We start from the raw sequence: 23,548 nt of genomic DNA, 5'->3' as shown, positions 1-23,548 counted from the left end.
TTGAAGTAACTTAATACTTACAATAAAGACAGCATATTTATTTATTTATTTAATTTAGTTTTTAAAAGATTTTTTTAATTTATTTGACAGAGAGAGTACAAATAGGGGAAGCAGCAGGGAGAGGGAGAAACAGGCTCCCGCTAAGCAGAGAGCCCAGCATGGGGCTTGATCCCAGGACTCTGGGATCATGACCTGAGCCAAAGGCAGCCACTTAACTGACTGAGCCACCCAGACGCCTCAAGACAGTGTATGTATTATTGTCTCATTACCTTATAGCAACACAATAGTTCCAGGTAAGAGTATACAAATATAAAACATAATAAAAGGACTCAGAATGTATTTGAAGGCTTTTATTAGGGCAAACATTTTCATAACCACAAATATCTCATTATCACAGATAGATTGTTCCAGGTATCTTTGTTAAATAGTAATCCAAAGTGAAGTAATGGTAAAATAAATTGTAAATGAAGATATTTCAGCATATAAACTAATGAGTCTTCAACAGTTTTTAATATGATGATCTAATAACATTATTTTCCACATAAGTAATTATTAATGTAAAAACCAGAATTAATAGAGATGATACAGATAATACTGTACTTTTCCATAATAAACATGTTTAATATTTTTATGAATCCCATCCAGTATTACAAAATAAATTTTACTGGACAAAAACTTAAAATTTCAGAAAAATAGACATGAGAAAGTTGCCAATGTATATAAATAATTTAAAAATATTATTATAGGCATGGAAATGTGTCAGAGTCACTTCAACATAAGGAAATTATATAAAAGGAGAGGATTGTCAAAACAGAGTACAAGAGATACTCTGAAACAAATGAAAATCCAGATCTTGTAGGAATGACAAGAATTTTTAATGTATGAAAATGAACAGAACTATTTCCTCATGGTAGTGACAATGGGCAGAGGCAGCTTTTAAAAATGCAAAGGACACAGCAAATTAACTTACCACCTCCTTCAAATAAAAATGAGAATCTCTTGGGAGAATTTAAGCACCATAGCAGGCACATCTTATAACAGTTAGTGAAATGCTTTGTATTTCAATGGAAAACTATTTTAATGGTGAAAATGACATAGGAATCAGAAGCATATTCTCCTGAGACTCAAGGAAGTTAACACTTTCCCGAACTGGAAAAAAAAAAACATTCCATAAGAAGGCATATAAAGTTAAAAACTGAATCAAATGTGTTGTATGAATAATTCATGCCTAGAGAAATAGCTTACCAGCTGCCACAACCCTGGGATCCTCATGAGACTGATGTCTCCCAGCTGCACGACTATCTGCACTCTCATTCCACCAAAGAACGTGAACTGCAGAAATAAACCAAAAATAGCTTCTAAGGACTATGGTGTTACTATAAGTAAGAAATACAGAAAAATTAATCAGAAATATTAAGTCTTGTTCTTTAAATCAAAATAGTGAATAACAGAAAGGTAACATTAAGTATGTTAGTAGTAAGATTTCAGAGGGGGTCAGAGATTTGGGAGAGAAATTTATAAATTAATCAAACTGGTTTTATAGATGAAGAAACAGAAGGCTGGAAAGGTAAAGTAAATAACACTAAACACACAATTAAGTCTAGAATGAGGCTTCATGACTTTCTAATACATTTTAGTTTATTTAACAAAGGAAGATTATAAAAATTGTGTTTACTAATGAAAATTTTGATGATATGAAGAAGCAAATAAAAGCATAATTTTAACCACCTCGAGAGAACCTTTATTGACATTTAGCACATTTCCTTTAAACAAATGAGTAAGATCAAATTAGGGTCATACTATATATTACACTTACAATAGATTCAACAATGCATATCTCCCATGGCAGTAACCTTAATTTTTAATGGCTATGTGAATTCTTCCCTATAGATATAAGAACTTAATCAAACCCCTGACCAATTAGATTAATATTTTATTATTTTTTTGAAATATAGAATCAATGTTTTTGTGCATAATATTTTACAAATTTTTAATTATTACAATGTAAGATATGTTAGCTGTATAGGAAAATGTGGATAAAAAGAGAAAAGAGGAGTCATTTCTATACCACCTAGAAAAAAAATGCTTTTGTATTTGCTGTATCTTCTTTCCACATTTATGTGTATATACATGTACTTTTATGAATATTTATACACAAACATAAAAGTTTATGGTTATATAAATACATGATATAGATGATACATATATTTTTTCTGGATTATATTCATATTACATAAAAATGTTTCTTTATTGTAAACAATACTGACATAAACATTAGAGCAGCATCTACACATGTATCTGTAATAATTACAAAGCTGATGATGACTACTAGTAATATTTCTTGGGTGTTGATTATGTGCCAGACCTGGTTTTAAGCATTTTGCATGTATTAACTCATTTAGTCTTCATAATAATTTTAGGTGGTTGATTATTAGTATCATTTTATGGATGAGGCAACTAAGGCACAGTGAGGTTAAGTAACTTACCCAGGGTCACAAAGTTATAAGTGGTGAAGCTGGGATTCAAACCCAGGCAGTCTAGATCTGAATATTTTCTTAATATAAACTCCTAAAATTTAAATTGAGAGAACCAAACAGTATATCATATATATATAGACATTTATAAATATACAGTGTATATAATATACACTGTCCTCCAGAAATGATGTACTGATTTATACTCAGCATATTACCATTCTCCTAGTACACTAAGAATGGATTAAGATTAAAAAGTGTGTGTGGAGACACATTTTCTTTCTTTTTTTTTAAGGATTTATTTTGAAGAGAAAACACACGTGCATGAATGAGGGAAGGGCAGAAGGTGAAGGAGAGAGAGAATCTCAAGCAGACTCCCTGCTAAGTGCGGAGCCCAGTTCAGGGTTTAATCTTACGACCCATGAGATCATACCTTGAGCCAAAAATCACAAGTTGGACACCTAACTGACTGAGCCACACAGGCGCCCCAAGATTACAGTGTGTGCACACATATTTTTAATAACTTAATCCTTGCAAAAGTTATACATGTCCATTATAGTAAATTAGAAATGTTAAAAAACCTTTAATCTCATTATTTAAATGTGGCTATATATTTTATGTCATTTCAAGTTTCCTTCTTGTGTAACTAAACACACCTACATATCCATGCATATTTCCTTAATATTGGCAAAGATGATTCAAAAAATTAGGGTTTTTGTGCCCAAGGCAGCCTCAGACTGGCCTCTTAACAACACAGGAACCAAACCCTGCCCACAATTGGCAAAAAGCACCATTGCAGCAACTGGACTGAAGGCAAATGTGGCTCAGCCACAATAGTACGGTGATGCAACATACATAGGAGACACTCTGGAAGGGCCAGGTGAATAGGGGACACTGCACTGCAGAGCACTACAGAACCTGTTCTTCATAAGGCCATTACTTGCCTAACACATAGAAACAGACACAGAGAATTAGACAAAATGAAGACACAGAAGACTATGTCCCATATGAATTAACAGGACAAAATCCAGCCAGAGAACAAAATGAAACAGAAGCTACATACCTGATAGAGAATTTAAATTAATGCTCATAAATATACTCACTGGACTTGAGAAAATATCTCAGTGAGACCCGCAAAAAAGACAGAAAATATAAAAAAGAGCCAGGGAGAGATGAACTCTGTAAGTGAAATTAAAAAATACACTAGAGGGAATATATAATATATTAGAGGAATAATATTAGGGACCAATAAGCTGGAAGACTGTAATGGAAAACAATCAAGCTGAATAGGAGAAAGCTAAAAGATTAATTAAAAAAATGAGAACAGGTTAAGGGAACTCAGTGACACGGTCAAGTGTGATAACATTCACATTATAGGGATCCCAGAGAAAAGAGACAAAAGAGCCAGCAAATTTATTTGAAGAAATAATAGCTGAAAACTGGAGAAGGAAACAAATTCAGATTCAGGAGGCACAGAGAATGTCCAACAAAATCATCCCAAGGAGGTCCACACCAAAACACTAATTAAAATGGCAAAAAGTACTGAAAAAGAGAAAAATTCAAAAGCAGCAAAGAAAACAGTTACATGTAAGAGAAATTCTATAAGGTTGTATCAACTGATTTTCCAGCAGAAACTTTGCAGATGAGAAGCAAATGGCATGATATATTCAAAGTGCTGAAAGGGAAAAACCTGCAACTGAGAAAACTCTACGCAGCAAGAATAGAATAGAATAGAATAGAATAGAATAGAAGGAGAGATAAAGAGTTTCTCAGATGAATCAAAGTTAGAAGAGTTCACCATCAGTAAACCAGCCTTACCAGAAATGTTAAAGGGGATTCTTTGAATGGAAAGGGAAGACTGTAAGCAGAAGTAAGAAAAGGAGGAGAGGAAAAAAATTTCAGAGGTATGTATAAACTTAATAAAAGTAATAGATTAATCACTTATAAAACCAGTATGGAGGTTAAAGACAAAGCAGTAAAATCAAGTGTATCTATAAAAATCAAGTCAAGGGATTCACAAAGAGATGTAAAGTATGACACCATACACCTAAAACATAGAGGGCAGAGGAGTAAAGATTTAGTGCTTTAAAATGGGTTCAAGTTTAAGTGACCATCAACCTAATATAGACTGCTATAATTAAACCTAACGGTGACCACAAATCAAAAACTGGAATAGATACACAAAAAATACAGAGAAAGGAATCCAAGTATATCACTAAAGAAAGCCGCCTAACCACAAGTGAAGAGAGAAGGAATAGAGAATAATAAATTAAAAAAAAAAAAACCACACAGAACAAGTTATAAAATGTCAATAAGTGCATACCTATCAATAATTACTTCGAATGTAAATGGACTAGATACTCTAATCTAGGTGACTGAATGGATAAAAAAGCAAGACATCTATATGCTGCCTATAAGAGACTCAGTTCAGACCTAAAGACACAAGCACAAGCAGACTGAAAGTGAAGGGATGGGAAAACATTTATCATGCAAATGAAAAGAAAGCTGGGATAGCAACAAATAGAATTGGAAACAAACAGTGTAATGAGACATAAAGAAGTATGGTACATACTCACAAAGGGAACAATCTGAAAAGAATACGTAACAATTGTAAATCCGTACCTAACATGGGAGCATCCAAATGCATGAAGCAGCTATTAACAAACATAAAGGAAGTAATCAATAGTAATACAAAAATAATAGAGGACTTTTACACTCCACTTACATCAATGGATAGATCATCCAAACTGAAAATCAACAAGGAAACAGTGGCTTTGAATGACACATTAGATCAGATGAATCTAAAGGTATATTTAGAATATCCCCATCCTAAAACAGTGGAATACACATTCTTTTAAGTGCACATGAAACATTCTCCAGAATACATCACATGTTAGGCCACAAAAAAGTCTCAACAAATTAAAAAAGATTGAAGTTATACCATACATCTTTCCCAACTACAATGCTATGAAACTAGAAATCACAAGGAAAAATTCTGGGAAGACCACAAATACATTGAGATTAAATAACATGCTCATAAACAATGAATGGGTCACCACAAAATCAAAGTGGAAATCAAAAAATACTGGAGACGAATGAAAATGAAAACACAAGGGTCCAAAATCTTTGGGATGGAGCAAAAGCTGTTCCAGGAGGGAAGTTTTTAGTAATACAGATCTACCTCAAGAAGCAAGAAAAATATCAAACACCTGAACCTTACCCTGAAAGAAACTAGAAGAAAAGGAATAAATAAAACCAAAACCAGTAGAAGGAAATAAAAGAGCAAAGAAATAGAAATAAACAAAAAAATAGAACATATCAATGAACCAGGACTAGTTCTTTGAAAAGATCAACAAAATTGATAAACCTTTACTCAGACTGTTCAGAAATAGAGAGTGAGGATTAAATAAAATCAGGAATGAAAGAGGAGAAATAACCACCAGCATCACAGAAATACAAAGAATTAGAGAATATTATGAAAAATTATATGCCAACAAATTGGACAACCTAGAAGAAATGGATAAATTCCTAGAAACCTAAAACTTCCTAAACGTGAATCAGGAAGAAACAGAAAATTTAAATAGACTGTGTAAGTGATGTAATTCAAACACTGATAAAAAAACTCCCCAAAAGTCCAGAACCAGGTGGCTTGACAGGTGAATTCTACCAAACATTTAAAGAAGAGTTAATGCCTATACTTCTCATACTATTCAAAACAATAGAAGAGGAAGGGAAGCTTGCAAATTCATTCTATGAAGCCAGCATTACCCTGACAACAAAACTAGATGAAGACATTACAAAAAAGAGACCTACAGGCCAGTATCTCTGATGAACTTAGATGCAAAAAGCTACAATAAAATATGAGCAAACTGAATCCAACAATACATTTAAAAAATCATTCACCATAATCAAGTGGGATTTATTCCCGAGATGCAAGGGTAGTTCAATATTTGCAAAGCAATCAACATGATACATCACATCAATAAGAGGATAAAAAACATATGATCATTTCAGTAGATGTAGAAAAAGCATATGAGAAAGTATAACATCCATTCATGATAAAAAACCCTCAACAAAGTGGGTTTAGAGGGAACATATCTCAATATAATAAAAGCTGTATGTGAAAAACCCTATGTGAAAAACCCTACGCCACCCTTCATCATACTCGATGAAAAACAGCTTCTCCTGTGCATTCAAGAACAAGGTAAGAATGTCTACTCTCAACAATTTTATTCAACATAGTATTGGAAGTTCTAGCCACAGCAGTCAGACAACAGAAATAAATTAAAGGTATCTAAATTGGTAAAGAAGAAGCAAAACTCACTATTTGCAGATGGTGTGATACTATATATAGAAAGCCCTAAAGACTCCACCAAATATTACTAGAACTGTTAAATGAATTCAGTAAAGCTGTAGTATACAAAATCAACATACAGAAATCTGTTGCACTTCTATATACAAATAATGAAGTAGCAGAGAGAGAAATTAAGAAAACAATCCCATTTACAATTGCATCAAAAATAAATACCTAGGAATAAACTTAACCAAGGAGGTGAAAGACCTGTATTCTGAAAACTATGAAACACTGATGAAAGAAGTTGATGATGACACAAACAAATGGAAAAATGTTCCATGCTCATGGATTGGGAGAACCAGTATTGTTAAAATGTCCATATTGCCCGAAGCAGTCTACAGATTTAATGCAACCCCATCAAAATACCAACAGCATTTTTCACAGAACTAGAATAAATAATCCTAAAATTTATATGGAAGCATAAGAGACCCCGAATAACGAAAGTAATCTTGAAAAAGAACAAAAAAACTGGAGGCATCATAATCCCAAATTTCAAGATACACAACAAATATGTAGTAGGTACCAGCACAAAAATAGATGCATAGATCCATAGATCAATGGAACAGAATAGAGAACCCAGAAATAAGCTGATAACTATATGGTCAATTAATTTTCAACAAAGGAAGCAAAAGAAAAAGTCTCTTCAATTAATGGTGCTGGGAAAACTGGCCAGCTACATGCAAAGGAATGAAACTGGACCACTTTCTTTCACTATACACAAAAATAAACTCAAAATGGATTAAAGACCAGAGGCATCTGGGTGGCTCAGTCAGTTAAGTGGCTACCTTCGGCTCATGTGATCCCAGGGTCCTGGGATCAAGCCAAACATAGGGTTCCCTACTCTGGGGAACCTGTTTCTGCCTCTGCCTCCTGCTCATTCTCTCTCTCTCTTGCTTGCTCACTCTCACTCTCTCTCTCTCTCTCTCTCTCTCTCTGTCTTAAATAAATAAATAAAATCTTTAAAAAAATGGATTAAAGACCTACATGTGACAACTAAAACCTTAACTCCTAGAAGAGAACACAGGCAGTAATTTCTCTGACATTAGCCATAACAACATTTTTCTTGATATGACTCCTAAGGCAAGGGAAACAGCAGAAATAAACTATTGGGGCTACATCAAAATAAAAAGCTTCTGGGGTGCCTGAGTGGCTCAGTTGGTTAAGTGTCTGCCTTTGGCTCAAGTCATGATCCTAGAGTCCTGAGATCAAGACCCATGTCAGGTTCCCTGCTCAGCAGGGAGTCTGCTTCTCCCTCTCCTGCCTCTCCCCTGGTTTATGTGCACTCTCTCTTTCTTATTTTCAAGTAAAATCTTTTAAAAATTAAAAAAAAAGCTTCTGTACAGCAGAAGAAACCATCATCAATACTAAAAGACAACTTACTAAATGAGAGAAGATATTTGTAAATGATAGATCTAATAGGGAGTTAATACCCAAAATATATAAAGAACCTATACAACTTAACACCCCCAAAACAAATAATCCAATTAAAAAACGGGCAGAAGACATGAATATACATTTCTCCAAACAAGGCATACAGATGGCCAACAGACACATTAAAAGATGCTCAATATCCCTCATCATCATCAAAACAAATCTAAACCACAATGAGGTATCACCTCAAATCTGTTAGAATGACTAAAATAAAAACACAAGAAACATCAAGTGTTGGCAAGGATGTGCAGAAAAAAGGAACCCTCATGTGCTGTTGGTCAGAATGCACGCTGGTGCAGCCACTGTGGAAAACAGTATGGAGGTTCCACAAAAAATTAAAAATGGAATTAACATAGGATCCAGTAATTCCACTACTGGATAGTTACATATATAATATGAAAACATGAATTTGAAAAGATACATGCACCCAGGTATTTACTGCAGCATTAATTACAGTAGTCAAGATACGGAAGCAACCCTAGTTCCACTGATAGATGAATGGATAAAGAAGTTGTGATATCTATCTATCTATCTATCTAACCATCGATCCATCCATCTATCTATCTAATGGAGTATTAGTGAACCATAAAAAGAATGAAATCTTGCCATCTGCAACACAGGGGTGGATATAATGCTAATGGATATAATGCTAAATGGAATAAGTCAATCTGGGGAAGAAATACCATTATGATTTCACTTATAATGTAATTTAAGAAAACAAACAGAAAAAAAGAGACCAAAAAAACCCCCTGACTCTTAAATACAGAGAACTGTTGTTGCCAGAGGGGAAGTGGATGGAAGAGTGGGTGAAACAGGTGAAGGGAATTAACAGTACACTTATCATGATGAGTACTGAGTAATGTATAGAATTATTGAAACACTATATTGTATACCTGAAACTAATATAACACTGTTTGTTACACTGAAATTAAAAAAATAAGTGAAAAATTAAAAAATGTCAAATACAAACAGATAAGCCTTTTAATTTATATTGACAATTTATTTTGAGGGAAGAGGAAGCAGATATGAACCCTACAAGTTTAAATCAATTTTCTCTAACCTGTCTAATACTGTATCTATATACTATATCCTTATTAGGTAAAAACTGGCATCTCATTATTGTTTTAATCTGAATCTTCTTTAATATATTTTTAGTAGTCATCTGTGTCTACCTTTGTAGAAGTATGTATGTATGTATATATTTATTTTTTCCTTTTTGATTTTATTTAGATATTTTGGGAGGCACAAAATTTGAGCTTTATATAATAAAATCATTTTTTTAAAGATTTTATTTATTTATCTGACAGATAGAGATCACAAGTAGGCAGAGAGGCAGGCAGAGAGAGAGAGGGGGAAGCAGGCTCCCTGCCGAGCAGAGAGCCTGATGTGGGGCTTGATCCCAGAACGCTGGGATCATGACCTGAGCCGAAGGCAGAGGCTTTAACTCACTGAGCCACCCAGGAGCCCCATAAAATCATTCTTTTATAATAAAATTATTCTTTTTTCCCTTCATAGTTTCTTCATATGCTTTTTTGCTTAGAAATACTGTTACCATACACATTATTAAATAAATTCACTGTATTTTGTTTTAGTAATTGTATGAATTCAATTTTTTAATTGAAATCCATAATGCATCTTGATTTTATTTTAGCATATGGTATGAGATAGGCATCTAATATTTTTTGCTCCTCTTCATATATTTTCCATCTTGAATATACATCTATAGCATATGTATTAGAAGTTGACTTTATGAGCAATGATTAGGCTCAGTTTTGGATATGTTAGGTTTTGAGATGCCTGTTGGACATAAAGTGGAGAAGATGAAGAGGCAACTGGATATTATAAGTCTTTCAAATAGTTATTAGCTATTCTTAGTCATTTTTCCTCTCAGGTAAACTTTACAAACATTTTTCAGAGCTTGCCACAAGAAAACTCTCTGAAATTGATTGGAGTATCTTTCAAGTTTAAAAAAATTAAATATCTCAGGGGCATCTGGGTGGCTCAGTGGGTTAAGCCTCTGCCTTTGGCTCAGGTCATGATCTCAGGGTCCTGGGATCGAGCCCTGCATCGGGCTCTCTGGTCAGCAGGGAGCCTGCTTCCCCTCTCTGCCTACTTGTGATCTCTCTCACTCTGTCAAATAAATAAAATCTTTAAAAATATATATATATAAAATAAAAAAAAATATCTCAAATAGATATTAAATTAGTAAACCATATGCTTATATCATATATATATATATATATATATATATATATATATATATATATGAAATATATACCTAAGTAGTGGAATATGGATGATTTTTTTCTTTGGGCTTGTCCATGTTTTCAATATTTATAATAACTACATGTTGCTTTTTTACCCATAAACAATCTTTCTACCCCAAGTAATGCTATTTATAAAAAAAATCACAGGAGCATCTGAGTGGTGCAGTTAAGTGTCTGACTCTCAGTTTCAGCTCAGGTCATGATATCAGGGTCTTGAGATTGAGCCCTTCATTGGGTGCCATACTCAGTGTGGAGTCTGCTTAAGACCCTCTCTCCCTCTGCACCCCCCCACTGCTCTCTCTCATGTGCATGTGTGCTCTCTCTCTCTAGAAATAAATAAATTTTTAAAAAAGATTTTATTTATTTATTTGACAGAGAGAGCTCATAAGTAGGCATAAAGACAAGCAGAGAGAGACAGGGAAGCAGGATCCCTGCTGTGCAGAGAGCCCAATGTGGGCCTCGATCCCAGGACCCTGGGATCATGACCTGAGCTGAAGGCAGAGGCTTAACCCACTGAGCCACCTAGGCGCCCAGTTTTTTAAAAAAATTACAAGAAGCACAACCTTCTAGTTACAAGATAAATAAGTTTTAGAGATGTAATATACAACATGATGACTACAGTTAACAATTCTAAATTGTATATATATATGTATTTTTTAAAGATTTTATTTATTTATTTGGGAGAGAGAGAGAGAGAATGAGAGAGAGAGAGCATGAGAGGAGAGAGGTCAGTGGGAGAAGCAGACTCCCTGCCAAGCAGGGAGCCTGATGTGGGACTTGATCCCAGGACTCCAGGATTATGACCTGAGCCAAAGGCAGTCACTTAACCAACTGAGCCACCTAGGCGCCTAACACTATACTGTATATGTGAAAGCTGAAAGAGTAGATCTTAAACGTTCTCATTATAAGGAGAAACAATTTGTAACTGTGAGGTGATTGATGTTAACATACTGTGGTGATCACTTCACAACATATATTAAATCATTATGTTGCATACCCTAAACTTATATGTCAATTATATCTCAATAAAACTGGGGAAAAAAGGAAAAAAAATCATTAAAAGTACATTCAGAGGAAAATAAAGTAATAAAAGAAATAGGTGACTCAGGTTCCTTCCAGTATTTAAAATTTTATCATTTGATATATCAGAGAAAAGAACAGTGTTTTAAAAAAAACTTTATAAGGTGAAAAACATTCTAAATAAGATGTAAAACAGGGCGCCTGGGTAGCTCAGTGGTTTAAAGCCTCTACCTTCGGCTCAGGTCATGATCCCAGGGTCCTGGGATCAAGCCCCACATCGGACTTTCTGCTCCATGGGGAGCCTGCTTCCTCCTCTTTCTCTGCCTGCCTCTCCGCCTACTTGTAATCTCTGTCTGTCAAATAAATAAATAAAATCTTAAAAAAAAGATGTAAAACAGGTTTGCTCAACCCTTAAAATTACAAAACTAAAACTTGGGCAATAAAAAGCAAAATATACTCTATAATGAGAACAGAGAAAACTGACCAAAGAAACTTAATGTAGATCACTCATGTATTTTGCAGTTTCATAAGAAGAAATGGACAACTGTACCTCTGTTAAGCACTCCATATTCTGCATGGAACACTCCAATTAGTTTTGTATAGCCTCGATTGATGTGAGCATGAACTGCCCTTTTAAATGGGTCACCCCACAGAGCTGGCCCACCAGGTTTCATCTGAAAAGTAGCTAGTTCATAGATTCCTAGAACAGGGAGAAAAATAATTATTTTATAGAACACATACAAGCAATTTCTAATCATGTTCAGTTTGGTTCCAGTGGAAGGCTAACTACATCTATAGATTTTGAGGATCATACCTGCATACCTATAGGCATATTTACTAATAATCTGCATTGTTTTTCTTTGCTTTTATGTTTAGAAAGTCCTTGTCCTAGCTTAAGGGTCAGTCATTAAACTTATCATACATAACAGACAAGAATGGTTGGAATCTATAGTTCGGGTATTATCTAAGCTATTTTTAATCTATAAAATTTGTCAAAAGTTAGTGAGAATTTATAATGTAGTAGTATTTTTTGGTTGCCTGAGTCTATAGTTTTTTTTTTTTTTTTTAAGATTTTATTTATTTATTTGACACACAGAGAGAGAGCACAAGTAGGCAGAGAGGCAGGCAGAGAGAGGAAGGGAAGCAGGCTCCCTGCTGAGCAGAGAGCCCGATGTGGGGCTCGATCCCAGGACCCTGAGACCATGACCTGAGCCGAAGGCAGAGGCTTTAACCCACTGAGCCACCCAGGCGCCCCTGATTCTATAGTTTTATAAAAGAAATGAATAAGGAAGTATTTCTAGTCTCTTATATTCCATTCTTCTTACCAGTTTCTACTAACTTATCTCTCTCTATAATTTCCTCTGTAAGATTCCATTTCCAACAGGAAAAGCAAGCAAATAATATACGTGAAGTAACTGTCTCCGAGTTTTGTTTTTTTTTAAAGATTTTATTTATTTATTTGACAGACAAAGATCACAAGCAGGCAGACAGGCAGGCAGAGGGTGGGGGAAGCAGGCTCCCCGCTGAGCAGAGAGCGGGGCTTGATCCCAGGACCCTGGGATCATGACCTGAGCTGAACACAGAGGCTTTAACCCACTGAGCCACCCAGGCGCCCCTGTCTCTGAGTTCTGAGGAAAAAAATAACTCTAAAGGAGATGGGTTTTATTATTCCTAAATATCCGGGAAAATACTTGAAAAGCATTTTACCTTCTGGATGGAAGTATAGACCAGGTGAAGAGAAGGAAACCAGGGGACAAGTAGATTTAGAAAATACAAGAAAAACATACACAAGTTACTGAAGAATCATGAATAACACAGAGGAAAAGAACTAAGATTTGATACTTTCTGAGAAGCCAACTAATTCATTTAGTTAGTGCTGAAAGCTGAGGGGAAGCTATGAGGATAAATTTCCAAACAAGATTTTTCAAATCTCTTACAATCTAAAATGCACTACAAAGTTGGGAATAATGGGGGAAATAAAACAACATTTAAATTAGTTTATTCTTTTGCTAATCTGACCTTTGTTTAAAACTGGATTGAGGTAATAATTTCTTTAAGTCAGCAAGAAGTGAAATCAGCAAGAAGACAAATCTTTAGGAATTACTTTCAAACTGAGAAATAAGAAAGAGGAAGACACGAGAGTTAGACTAGAGTAATACAGCTTTGTAATTCCAGTTAATTCATTTCCCTAGTCAATTTAATAAGCAAATATATACTTAAGATTTAAGATTAGTTGTCATTTATGGAAAAATACTTTTATATTTAAAAGTTTATATTATTTTAAAATTATGACAGAGTATCACATACTATCCCTCACCTACCCACAGATGTGTCCTCTGCTCCCAAGGCCCAACTTCTCAACCTTTACTGACCATGTCAACTTTTTCTATCATATAGCTAAGCTTTAAGAATCAGTAAGATACCAATATGGAAAAACACTTCATTATTTAATGGTCATTTTTTTAAAAAGGTAAGTTAAGAGCACCAATTCATTTTTATCTGAACAAGCAACATATGTTCCTATATTAAACAAAGATTAACTTCTTTTCTAGTAGAACTTGAGTTTTTATAGCTTAAAATCTTCAGTATTTTCTCTGTCAGAATTCAAAGTGACTAAGAGGGGAGGACTTACCTTCATTTGGAGGCTTTTCTAGTTTGCACCATGGCACCAGATAAGTAATCTCACTCTCTTGTTTATCAATAAGAGCCAAATTGGGAATGAGGTATTGTTCTTGCCATTCCTTATCTTTGGCCAATGCTTTCCGAACTTGAGTCCGATGAGCAAAATTATCTATGTTTCCCATAGAAGGAGTAAGAAAACCAAAAATTATTAATTTAAAATCACCTGTACTTTTTCTGGGTTTCATTCAATTCACCAAGTGTTCATCAAGGGCACAGAAGGACACTGTATTGTATCACTGGAGATAACATACAGATGTGATATCTGTCCCCAAGTTTCTCATGGCCTGAAAGGGCAGTAGAAATGTAAACAACTAATGGTAATGTCATACCGTGGGCTCTACAGGCTCTACTACTTAGTAGGCAGTTGTGTGACTTAGGTTAAGTTATGAAATCTTTCTGTTCCTATTTCTTACTCTGTAAAATGGGGATAATGATATAGTATCTCCCTCTAGGGCTCTTTAGATTAAATGAATTAGTACACAAGAGGAGCTTACAACAGTGTTGGGCACCTCATTAGAACTCAGTATACATTAACTAGTCTTATTAATTGAGGCATTTAAATTATAGCAGCAGTTTAGAGTATTTTTCTGTGGTGGTCGTGGTGGGTGATCAGGTCAAGATATACCTTGAATTACATTTAAGGTAAATGAAATTAAGATGCACTTTGACAGCTACTGCTTTGATCTAACACTTTCCAAAGGAATAGGGCTAATTCTCTGTCATCCCCTCTTTTTACTTGGTACTATTTCTCTTCTTTTTGTTTCCCGAACAAGTACATATTTTTGCTAACATACAGGCCCAGTGCTACATTTAATTATTAGGGCTTCATAAAACTAATGCAAAATAGTTTTCAATGGTTCATGCTGAGGATAAAGAATAATATCTTAGAGCTTAAGTAAGTTTTATCAAGATTGCACTAGCAGATTTTTTGTGTTTTTTTTTGTTTTTAACTGGGATACAATTCAACTGGTGGTGCATTAAAGCATAAATTGTGTTTTAATGGGGTTTGTCTTACTACAATTGGGGAAAAACCTCTAAACTATGGACATACTAAGTATAGAATGAGCACTTTTCACATTAAAGTATTTTATGACTATTAACTTTGGACACTGATGACCAAATACTAAATGAAATTACCAAAAGTTTTTTGGATATTATGATGTACTACTCTGGACTTCAGATTAGACAATGGAGTAACAAACATTCTGGGGATTCTATCAACCATACTCCTACCTCTACTAAACCAGGGGTGGATCAGCTTCAATATGAGAAGAACTCTAATTCCTTTTCTTTTACTTCCCTAAACTAGTAAAATGACAGTGAATAGAAATAAAACTGTGTAAAGAAATAAAACTGTTCCAAAACCTAACATTTATTATATCTTACAGAAGGTTGAGGGCTTCAAAGTTTACTATCATCTCCTATTCTATTTCACTAGAGCCCCCAGACATTTGAATGATTTGTTAAAACACTGATATCCAGCTATAACTTCACTTAAAAAAACATTCTACTTTCCTTTTATGATCTTAACCCACCTGGGTTCTTGAAATCACTGCTTTAAATTTTTCATAAGCCATCTTTACAATAATCTATTCTTAACTTTTCCTAAGAATTAAAGTGTGGTTCATAATTTTATGACTTGAAATCTGAGATGCCATTTTCTTACTTTCACATTCTCATATGGTAATGAAAGGTTCCAGCAATGGGTTACTATAGGTATACCACTGGGAGGCACAATCACTGAATTTACTTTTTGGTATTGCTATTTAAAAGTTTTACTTCACCTGTATGTATTTATAGCAATATAGACTCAAGAACTAAGTAGCTAAGTCGTGAGTAACATCTAACGGAATGAAAATCTGTACTGAATACTTAAGCTGATGACTCATACCATACTTCCAAATATGAAACACTTTATTCATTCTGCCTCCAAATTCTACACTCCAGTATCCAACCAATTCAGAGTGAGCTGTCCGAAGATGAATGTTTTTCTTAGTATTTTCCAGGAACTCATTCATCTTTGAGGGCTTAAGATAATAGGTACGAAATTCATAGACTGTTCCATCGTATTGTCTGGGGCCTGTAGCAAAGGATGAGCACACCTGAAGAAAGATAAGGCAAATTTAAATATTTTGGGAAGGTACGGTTATAATACTATGCCACAACCAAATCTGAGTCTGGAAACAAGGGACACTCAGTAGACTAACAATCTGTATTTCTGTGGTCCTTTCTCCATAGATAATTTGTTTAGAGAGGTATCAGTAAAGAAAACTACTTTTAAGTATTCCCAATATATAGCTACTATGTGCTTGTAGGTGGTCTACCTCTAGTTGCTTTTTCATGGGAAGTTTCTTCTAAGAAGCCACTGGGGCAATTTCTTTACCCAAAAACTACAATTAGGATCATCAGAAGTTTTGCAAATAATTTAATTATCCCTTATTTAGTCAATATTACATCTTTAGTCAATAGTATATGTTTATGTTAAGAGTTAAGCATTTAAAAGTTTTATAAATATACAGTATTTTGGTTGGCACAATGGAAATGTGTTTACTAGCAGAAAATGTTTTTTCCTTTTCCTTTGCTTTCCTTTCTCCTTCCTTTCCTTTCTCTTTCCCTTCCCTTTCCCCTTTCTCCTTTCCTTTCCTTCCTCCCTCCCTCCCTCTCTTTCTTTCTACAATGGAAATTGCTGGTCAAGTCAAAGTTTTCCTAAATCTAATGAAGTAGACCACTGGTCAAAAAATTGGATAGAGGGGCACCTGGGTGGCTCAGCTGGTTGAGTGCTGAATTCTTGATTGCCACTGAAATCATGATTTAAGGGTTGTGAGATCCCTGCCTCCAGCTCTGAGCTGAGCATGGAGCCTGCTTAAGGTTCTCACTCTCCCTCTCCCTCTGTGCTCCCTCTCTCTTAAAAAAAAGGGGGGGGGGCGCCTGGGTGGCTCAGTGGGTTAAAGCCTCTGCCTTTGGCTCAGGCCATGATCCCAGGGTCCTGGGATCAAGCCCCGCATGGGGCTATCTGCTCAGCAGGGAGCCTGCTTCCTCCCCTCTCTGTGCCTGCCTCTCAGCCTACTTGTGATCTCTGTCTGTCAAATAAATAAATAAAATCTTAAAAAAAAATAGGATAGGAATTTAGTGGGAATTTCACTAATGTAACGGTAAACTGTGGCCTATCCAATTGCATTGTAATACAGAATGCGTAAAGCTAGTAAAGGCAAAAAAGTCGATGAGTCACAACTGTCTGATTCATTGTTTTTTTTTTTTTAATTTTAAAAAAGATTTTATTTATCTATTTGAGACAGACAGAGTGCATATGAGCCAGGGGTGGGGGATGTGGGTGGGCGTGGGGAGCAGCAGAGGGAGAGGGATAAGCAGACTCTGCTAAGGGAGGAAGCTGGAAGTGGGCTGGGTCTCAGGACCCTGAGATCACGACCTGACCTGAGCTGAATCCAAGAGTTGGACACTTTACCCTCCTGAGCCACCCAGGTACTCCTGAGTCATGTTTTTAATTATAGATGCAGTCTAAAGAAAGGCATTTAACCCACCCAGTTATACCATGTTAATAGAAATTCTTAAGAACCATTAGTTCCTTTTCACTATGTAAATTTCTGATTTGGTTCTCTGAGTGAACTGAACTTTCAGTGGGAAATGCTTTGCCAGAAATTATCCTCTGTGTGTTTATATGTGTGTATATACACACAGATATATGTATATAAACACAGACACACTCATATGGTATTCTAATTTACAAATCCATCTTACATAAGTTTGGTTAGCATGTACGTATTTCCTAAAGCTGATTACACCAGCATAATCTATTATAACAGTTTTCATACGTATAAAGCTATGGATGAATTTTGGACTTACGCTGACTACCTGGTACAACAATCAAAAGCAGTAGGCTTCTTGCTCTGACATATATGTATATATGTGATCTATCTATCTATCTATATTTTACAAAGCACAATAGTATTTTACTTGTGTATAAGGCTGAATTATAATAAGCTATTTTGAGTTCATCCCATTCATGTCTATGATGAATTATATTCTTATTGTCTGATTGACATTTGCCATCAAAAACAATGGCAGCTGCCGCTAGGTATGGCAGACATTCTTTTTTGTGCCATTTTACTAATCTAATAACAAAATGCTATGCAAATGAAAACTGCCTAATATTTATAGCTTAAAAGTATTATAAATAAAATATAAATGTACCAAAACTAGGCCAATAGGGTACTTGAAACAACTGCTTTTAAATTTTCTTTTTCATGGACCTTGTATTTGGAGAACAAAATAAGTGACCACAGGCGCACATTTTTTATTATCTTCTGCAAAAGAGTACAATAGGAAAGCTCAGGGAGAGGTTGATAGCAATGAAGCAATGAGATGTGTGTATGTGTGGGAAGGGGTGAGGCAATCTTTGTTGAGGGGCACTAGAACTGTGTAGCCACAATACAGGACTCATATGCTAGGGAAGGAAACATGAGTGCTTCAGGCCCCTAATCTCCAAAGAAAGGCTCATTTTCCACAGCACTGAATTCCAATTCACTTATGAGAACCACTGGCTGACATTTTTTTTTTTTTTTTAAAGATTTTATTTATTTATTCGACAGAGAGAAATCACAAGCAGGCAGAGAGGCAGGCAGAGAGAGAGAGTAGGAAGCAGGCTCCCTGCTGAGCAGAGAGCCCGACGTGGGGCTCGATCCCAGGACCCTGAGATCATGACCCGAGCCGAAGGCAGAGGCTCTAACCCACTGAGCCACCCAGGCGCCCCCTGGCTGACATTTAATAAAGTCAAAGTTCAGAATAAAGTTGTCGGGAATAACTCTCAGCCCTGCCCCAGTAGAGTGAGAATCAGGAAACATTAAAGGCTGGATTGCTAATCTTGGGTGAACAGGCCATCGTTGGTTCCTCAGTCTTCAGCAGAACGTCTGTCTCTAGAATAGGTTCATCCCCTTCAACTTGTACCCTTCGAGAAAAGTACAAGCCTAAGTGTCAGAGGGGAAAAAAAAAAAACCTGCAGATGCGCAGAACAGGCCAAGTCCCGACAGTTAAGTCTGAATCACAAAAATCTATTACGTACGTTTCTCACCTAAGGTTAAGTGAGGTTGTCATCATCATGTTTGCTACAAGGTTCCTGGCCCCGCCGGCTTGGACACCCCCCACAAGAGGCAGTGGGCAGGATGTTCCACCACCGGCACCTTGGCCCTCCTCTTCAAGGTTCTCTGCAAAACGCTCGGAAGTTATGTACATTTCGTTTAAACTGCGAGGAGGGGGGCGTGGGCGGTTCTTTTGCCCGTGGTATGGTTGGCCTAGTTCTCTTCTACCTTTTGTCTAGAGGGGGCGGTGTTTTGTCAAAGGACAAACGACAAAATCAATAGGGAAGTTTCGACCAGCAAGCAAAGCACCAGCCACGGCCCCAACGTGGCAAACGCAGCAGCCTGAGCTTCAGGGGTGTCCTCAGGACTGTCTGGCACCTAGGCCAGAAAAACCCTGTTCGCGGTTGGTCACGAATTGGCCGGGAGGCGATACTGGCCACCGGACCAACCCCGAACCGCGCGCCGCTTCCTCCCGCGCGTCCTGGGATGCCCCACCTGCGGGATCTAGGACAGCCACTAGAACTTCCGCGGCGGTTCCACGTCCGCAATCTGCACGGACGAACCGGACGACCGCATGCGTGGCTCTCGCAAGCCTGGACGAGCGAAACTGGGCAGCGCATGCGCGTGGCCGCGAGCTCCCCGCTAACGCCCGTTCCCCTCCCCCAGCGGACGGCTTGGGCTCGTCGGGGCGGCGGGTACCTGAGGCGCGAGCGTCCGCGCAGCCAGAGCCCTAGTCAGGCCGCTTCGGAGGACGAGCATGGCGGGGGTTCAGACGCTGGGAAGGACAGCCAGCCGGTACTCTTAGATTCTTCCTGTTAGGACTTAACCCGCCTGGAAAAGAGCAGCGACTAGACTACTGGCGGACGCAGGCGGGGGCGGGACTCGGGGGCTTCAGCTCCGCCTCTGGTGCCGGACGCGCGGGCGCCGCCCCGAAGGCTCGCGTGCTCGGTGGCCCAGCGCCGGGCGCGTTCGGAAGGCAAGTGCCCTTTGGTCCTTGGCTTGTTACCTCAGACTCTCTTACCCCAGCGTCAGAGGGCGCATTAGGATTGTCTGAAGGCGGAGACTTTTTCTGTTCCACGTTTCTGAGCCCATCACCTCGTCTCCACGCGCAGCTGCGCAGCAGTTCTTAAGAGTTCGTGTGCAGACTGCGAGTGTTTGCCCGTTGAGGAGGGCGTATGATGCGGGCGCGCGCAATGCTGTGCATTTAAAATCGTGGAGGTTTTTGCCGTGGTTCATCTTTAGTCGGGGTGATTTACGTAAAGACCAGGGAGCCTTCACTTTTCCTCATGAAGTGCATCCTCTCCTTAATCGTCACCCCAGCATGACCCCGTAAGGCTTCTAATAATTTACACTGTATTTCGCAGGAGCTCAGAAGAATGAGGGTGCTGAAAGTCAAAGTTAAACATAACACTGTTAAAAACTAGATAATTCTGTAAACTTTAAAAGCAAAACAGCTGACTTCTGATCTAGTCAGTCAGTAGTCCCTGTCTCTGGTTATCGGTGACCAAAATAACATCTTCAACATTTGAAGCTGTTTCTTCTAATGCCTGTTAGTATATTTTTAAATAATAGGGGTATTCTGCTATTTCTTGATTTTTTTCAGTTATAGTCAATATCTGTTGACCTTTATGCAAGAGGATTTAAGCCTCTTATGTACCACTCTATCAAAATAATTTTCCTTCCAGCGTCTAATGCTTACATTAAAAATAGTTAATTGATTTCATTAATTTGCATTATCTACATTATGTTACTGTTAACATTCTTGTTAATAATTACATTATTGCAAACATTAATGCCATATCACTTACATTATTAGGACTAGGGAATTAGTTGTGCCTGGTGCGGACTTTTTGGTGATGCATTCAGCAGGGAGTAGACTTTTGAAAATTATAATTCCAGAAGGGGTGAGTGAGTTTTTCTGGATGACGGGCATCCGTTTCTAACTAATATAGACAAAACAAAAGTATCTGTACCCAGACTGAATCTTTAATGTTTAAATTTATTTTCTTAGCTTCCTCTGGAATTAACTCATTCACTCATTCAACCCATATTTGTTAAATTTCTTTTACGTTTCAAGCACATTTGCAGTGACCGGGGTACAGAATTGAACAAAAGATAGCATTCTTATCCTCTTAGAACTTAAAGGTTAGGGAAAACAAAGGAAGAGAAAAATATGTCAGAGATTAATCAATACTCTGAGGAAGAACAAAGTAAGATCTGAAGAATACAAAGTGTTGGAGGGAGGTAGCAGAGACTGTTAGCTGTTTATCATTTTCCATTCTCCTTTTGGTCCCCTTTTTTAAAAATTTGCAGTAGAAACTATGCAGCTTGGTGCAGTCATGTGACTGAGTCCTGGCCAGTGCATTTATGACTTAACTGTAATTGATCTTAGGCAGTGTAGGAGGGGTGATTCTCCTCTTTGGCCCTTTCTTTCTTTCTTTCTTTCTTCCTATTTTTTTTTTTTAAAGATTTTATTTATTTATTTGACAGGCAGAGATCACAAGTAGGCAGAGAGGCAGGCAGAGAAAGAGGAGGAAGCAGACTCCGGGGAGAGCAGAGAGCTGGATGCGGGGCTCGATTCCAGCACCCTGGGATCATGACCCGAGCCAAAGGCAGAGGCTTAACCCACTGAGCCACCCAGGTGCCCCCTCTTTGGCCCTTTCTTATTTGTACATGCTGAAATGTGGATATAATGGGAAAAGCTTTCAAATTGTTTGGTAGAAGCCACATGCTGGAGATGGTTCTAACACTAGGGAACACCATGCTAGGAGCTGTGGGCCACCTATCTCTGGACTTATTTTACAAGAGAAATCATCTTCTAGTTTAAGCCACTGCTATATCATTTAAACCTATAACTATTATCAATAGGAGGATGACTATTTTATTTTTCTCTCTCATTTGTTTCTATGATATTCTTTATACCTATCACTTACTGATGACAAAATTCTTTGCCAAAAATATACATTTTTTTTCTCAATGTGATTAAACCTATTAATTAGCTTATCAGTTTCATCTAATAGAGTTATCTTTTGGGAATTCTTTGTGCTCTTCCTCCAGTGTGGATAGTTGTTTTCTAAGGTGACATGGTAATACTTCTGGGATCTCCTTTCACTAATATCCTGGGGAATAACATTTGCCTTGTTTTCCAACTCCTGTTTTCAGGATCTTCTCTTTTTTTCCACCTCCTAATTTTAGGAGAGGGTACATGGGAATGAAACTTTTGAGAACTTCATTTCTAAAACTGTATTTTATCAACTCTCTTAATTTATAGTTTGGTTGGGTATAAAATTCTACATTGGCAGTAGTTTTTCCTCATATTTTTAAAGGTAATGATTCACTGCATTATAGCTTCTAGTGAAAAATTTATGCCACTCTGATTCCTGATTTTTTAGTATGTGACTTGTTTCTCTCTGGAAGCTTTTATGTTTTTCTTATATTTCCTGATTTTCTGAAATTTCCCAATAATGTGCCTTGGAATAGTTCACCCCCCCCCCAATCTATTATTTCAGTAGACTCTCTCCAATCTGGAAACTCTTAAGTTGTGAAAAATTTATTGTTTCATGACCTTTGTCTATCAGCTTATATTTGGAGTGAGACCAAAAAAACTTGACAGCTATATGAGTATGGGTAGGTCTTGTTAAATAATGGGCTTTACTGTAATGTGACTTGACTGGACCTTCAGTGGACTTCTCTCACCACAACTGTTACTGTCTGTCAGTTATTTCTCTTGTCTATTAAGATTTCCCCTGCAAAGAAACTTTCAGTATCCATCTGCGAGGTATAATCTTTACTGCCAGGTTCCTGACGTTGAGGAGGGAAGGAGGCCAGAGATCTCTATATTGGTAGCCTTTCAGGAATCTATTAATTAACATAGGTGAATTTGCTTTTACAAATTAACACCAAAAGTGTGTTAGACTCAAACTTATTTTTTATAAGAATCCAAAATGAGTTTTCCGAGTATGTAGGCAGCTCTTCTATACATGCTGAATTAAGGACACAGATTTCTTTCACTTTGTCATTTTACTATTCCTTAGAATCTCATCCATAACTAATTGCTTCTAGCCAGCAGAAAGATCTTCTAAAAGGAAAATGCGTACAAGATGGGAGTAAAATTTACAGCTATAACGTAGAGATAGATGGACATTGTTAAGTGGTATCAGGTGCTTAAGACAATCTTCTGTTCAGTTTCTCACAGGCCTTAATCATCCTCAAAATGCTATAAGTTAA

At 36.9% G+C, this 23,548-nt stretch overlaps 1 protein-coding gene across 2 annotated transcripts; it reads right to left on the bottom strand.

Moving 5' to 3' along the window:
* Positions 1-335: 335 nt before the first annotated feature.
* NIPSNAP3A (nipsnap homolog 3A) lies at positions 336-20,315 on the bottom strand. Of its 2 annotated transcripts, none has more exons than XM_080820553.1 (6): positions 20,021-20,315; positions 16,120-16,330; positions 14,179-14,337; positions 12,097-12,246; positions 1,246-1,332; positions 336-1,149 (listed from the first exon to the last, which is right to left on the bottom strand). In XM_080820553.1, the coding sequence occupies exons 1-6, from the start codon at positions 20,078-20,080 to the stop codon at positions 1,073-1,075; spliced, it is 744 nt and encodes a 247-aa protein (XP_080676679.1). In that variant the 5' UTR covers positions 20,081-20,315; the 3' UTR covers positions 336-1,072. The 2 variants fall into 2 exon arrangements, with proteins under 2 accessions (XP_080676679.1, XP_080676680.1); XM_080820554.1 differs by lacking the exon at positions 336-1,149 and adding an exon at positions 2,487-2,568 and having other exon boundaries at positions 1,261-1,332; positions 20,021-20,169.
* Between the last annotated feature and the right edge of the window lie 3,233 nt (positions 20,316-23,548).

This window comes from Martes martes, assembly GCF_963455335.1.
Source record: "Martes martes genome assembly, chromosome: 12".
NCBI lineage: Eukaryota > Metazoa > Chordata > Mammalia > Carnivora > Mustelidae > Martes > Martes martes.
Note: the sequence above shows the minus strand (reverse complement) of the source record. Positions and strands in the feature narration are given on the sequence as shown.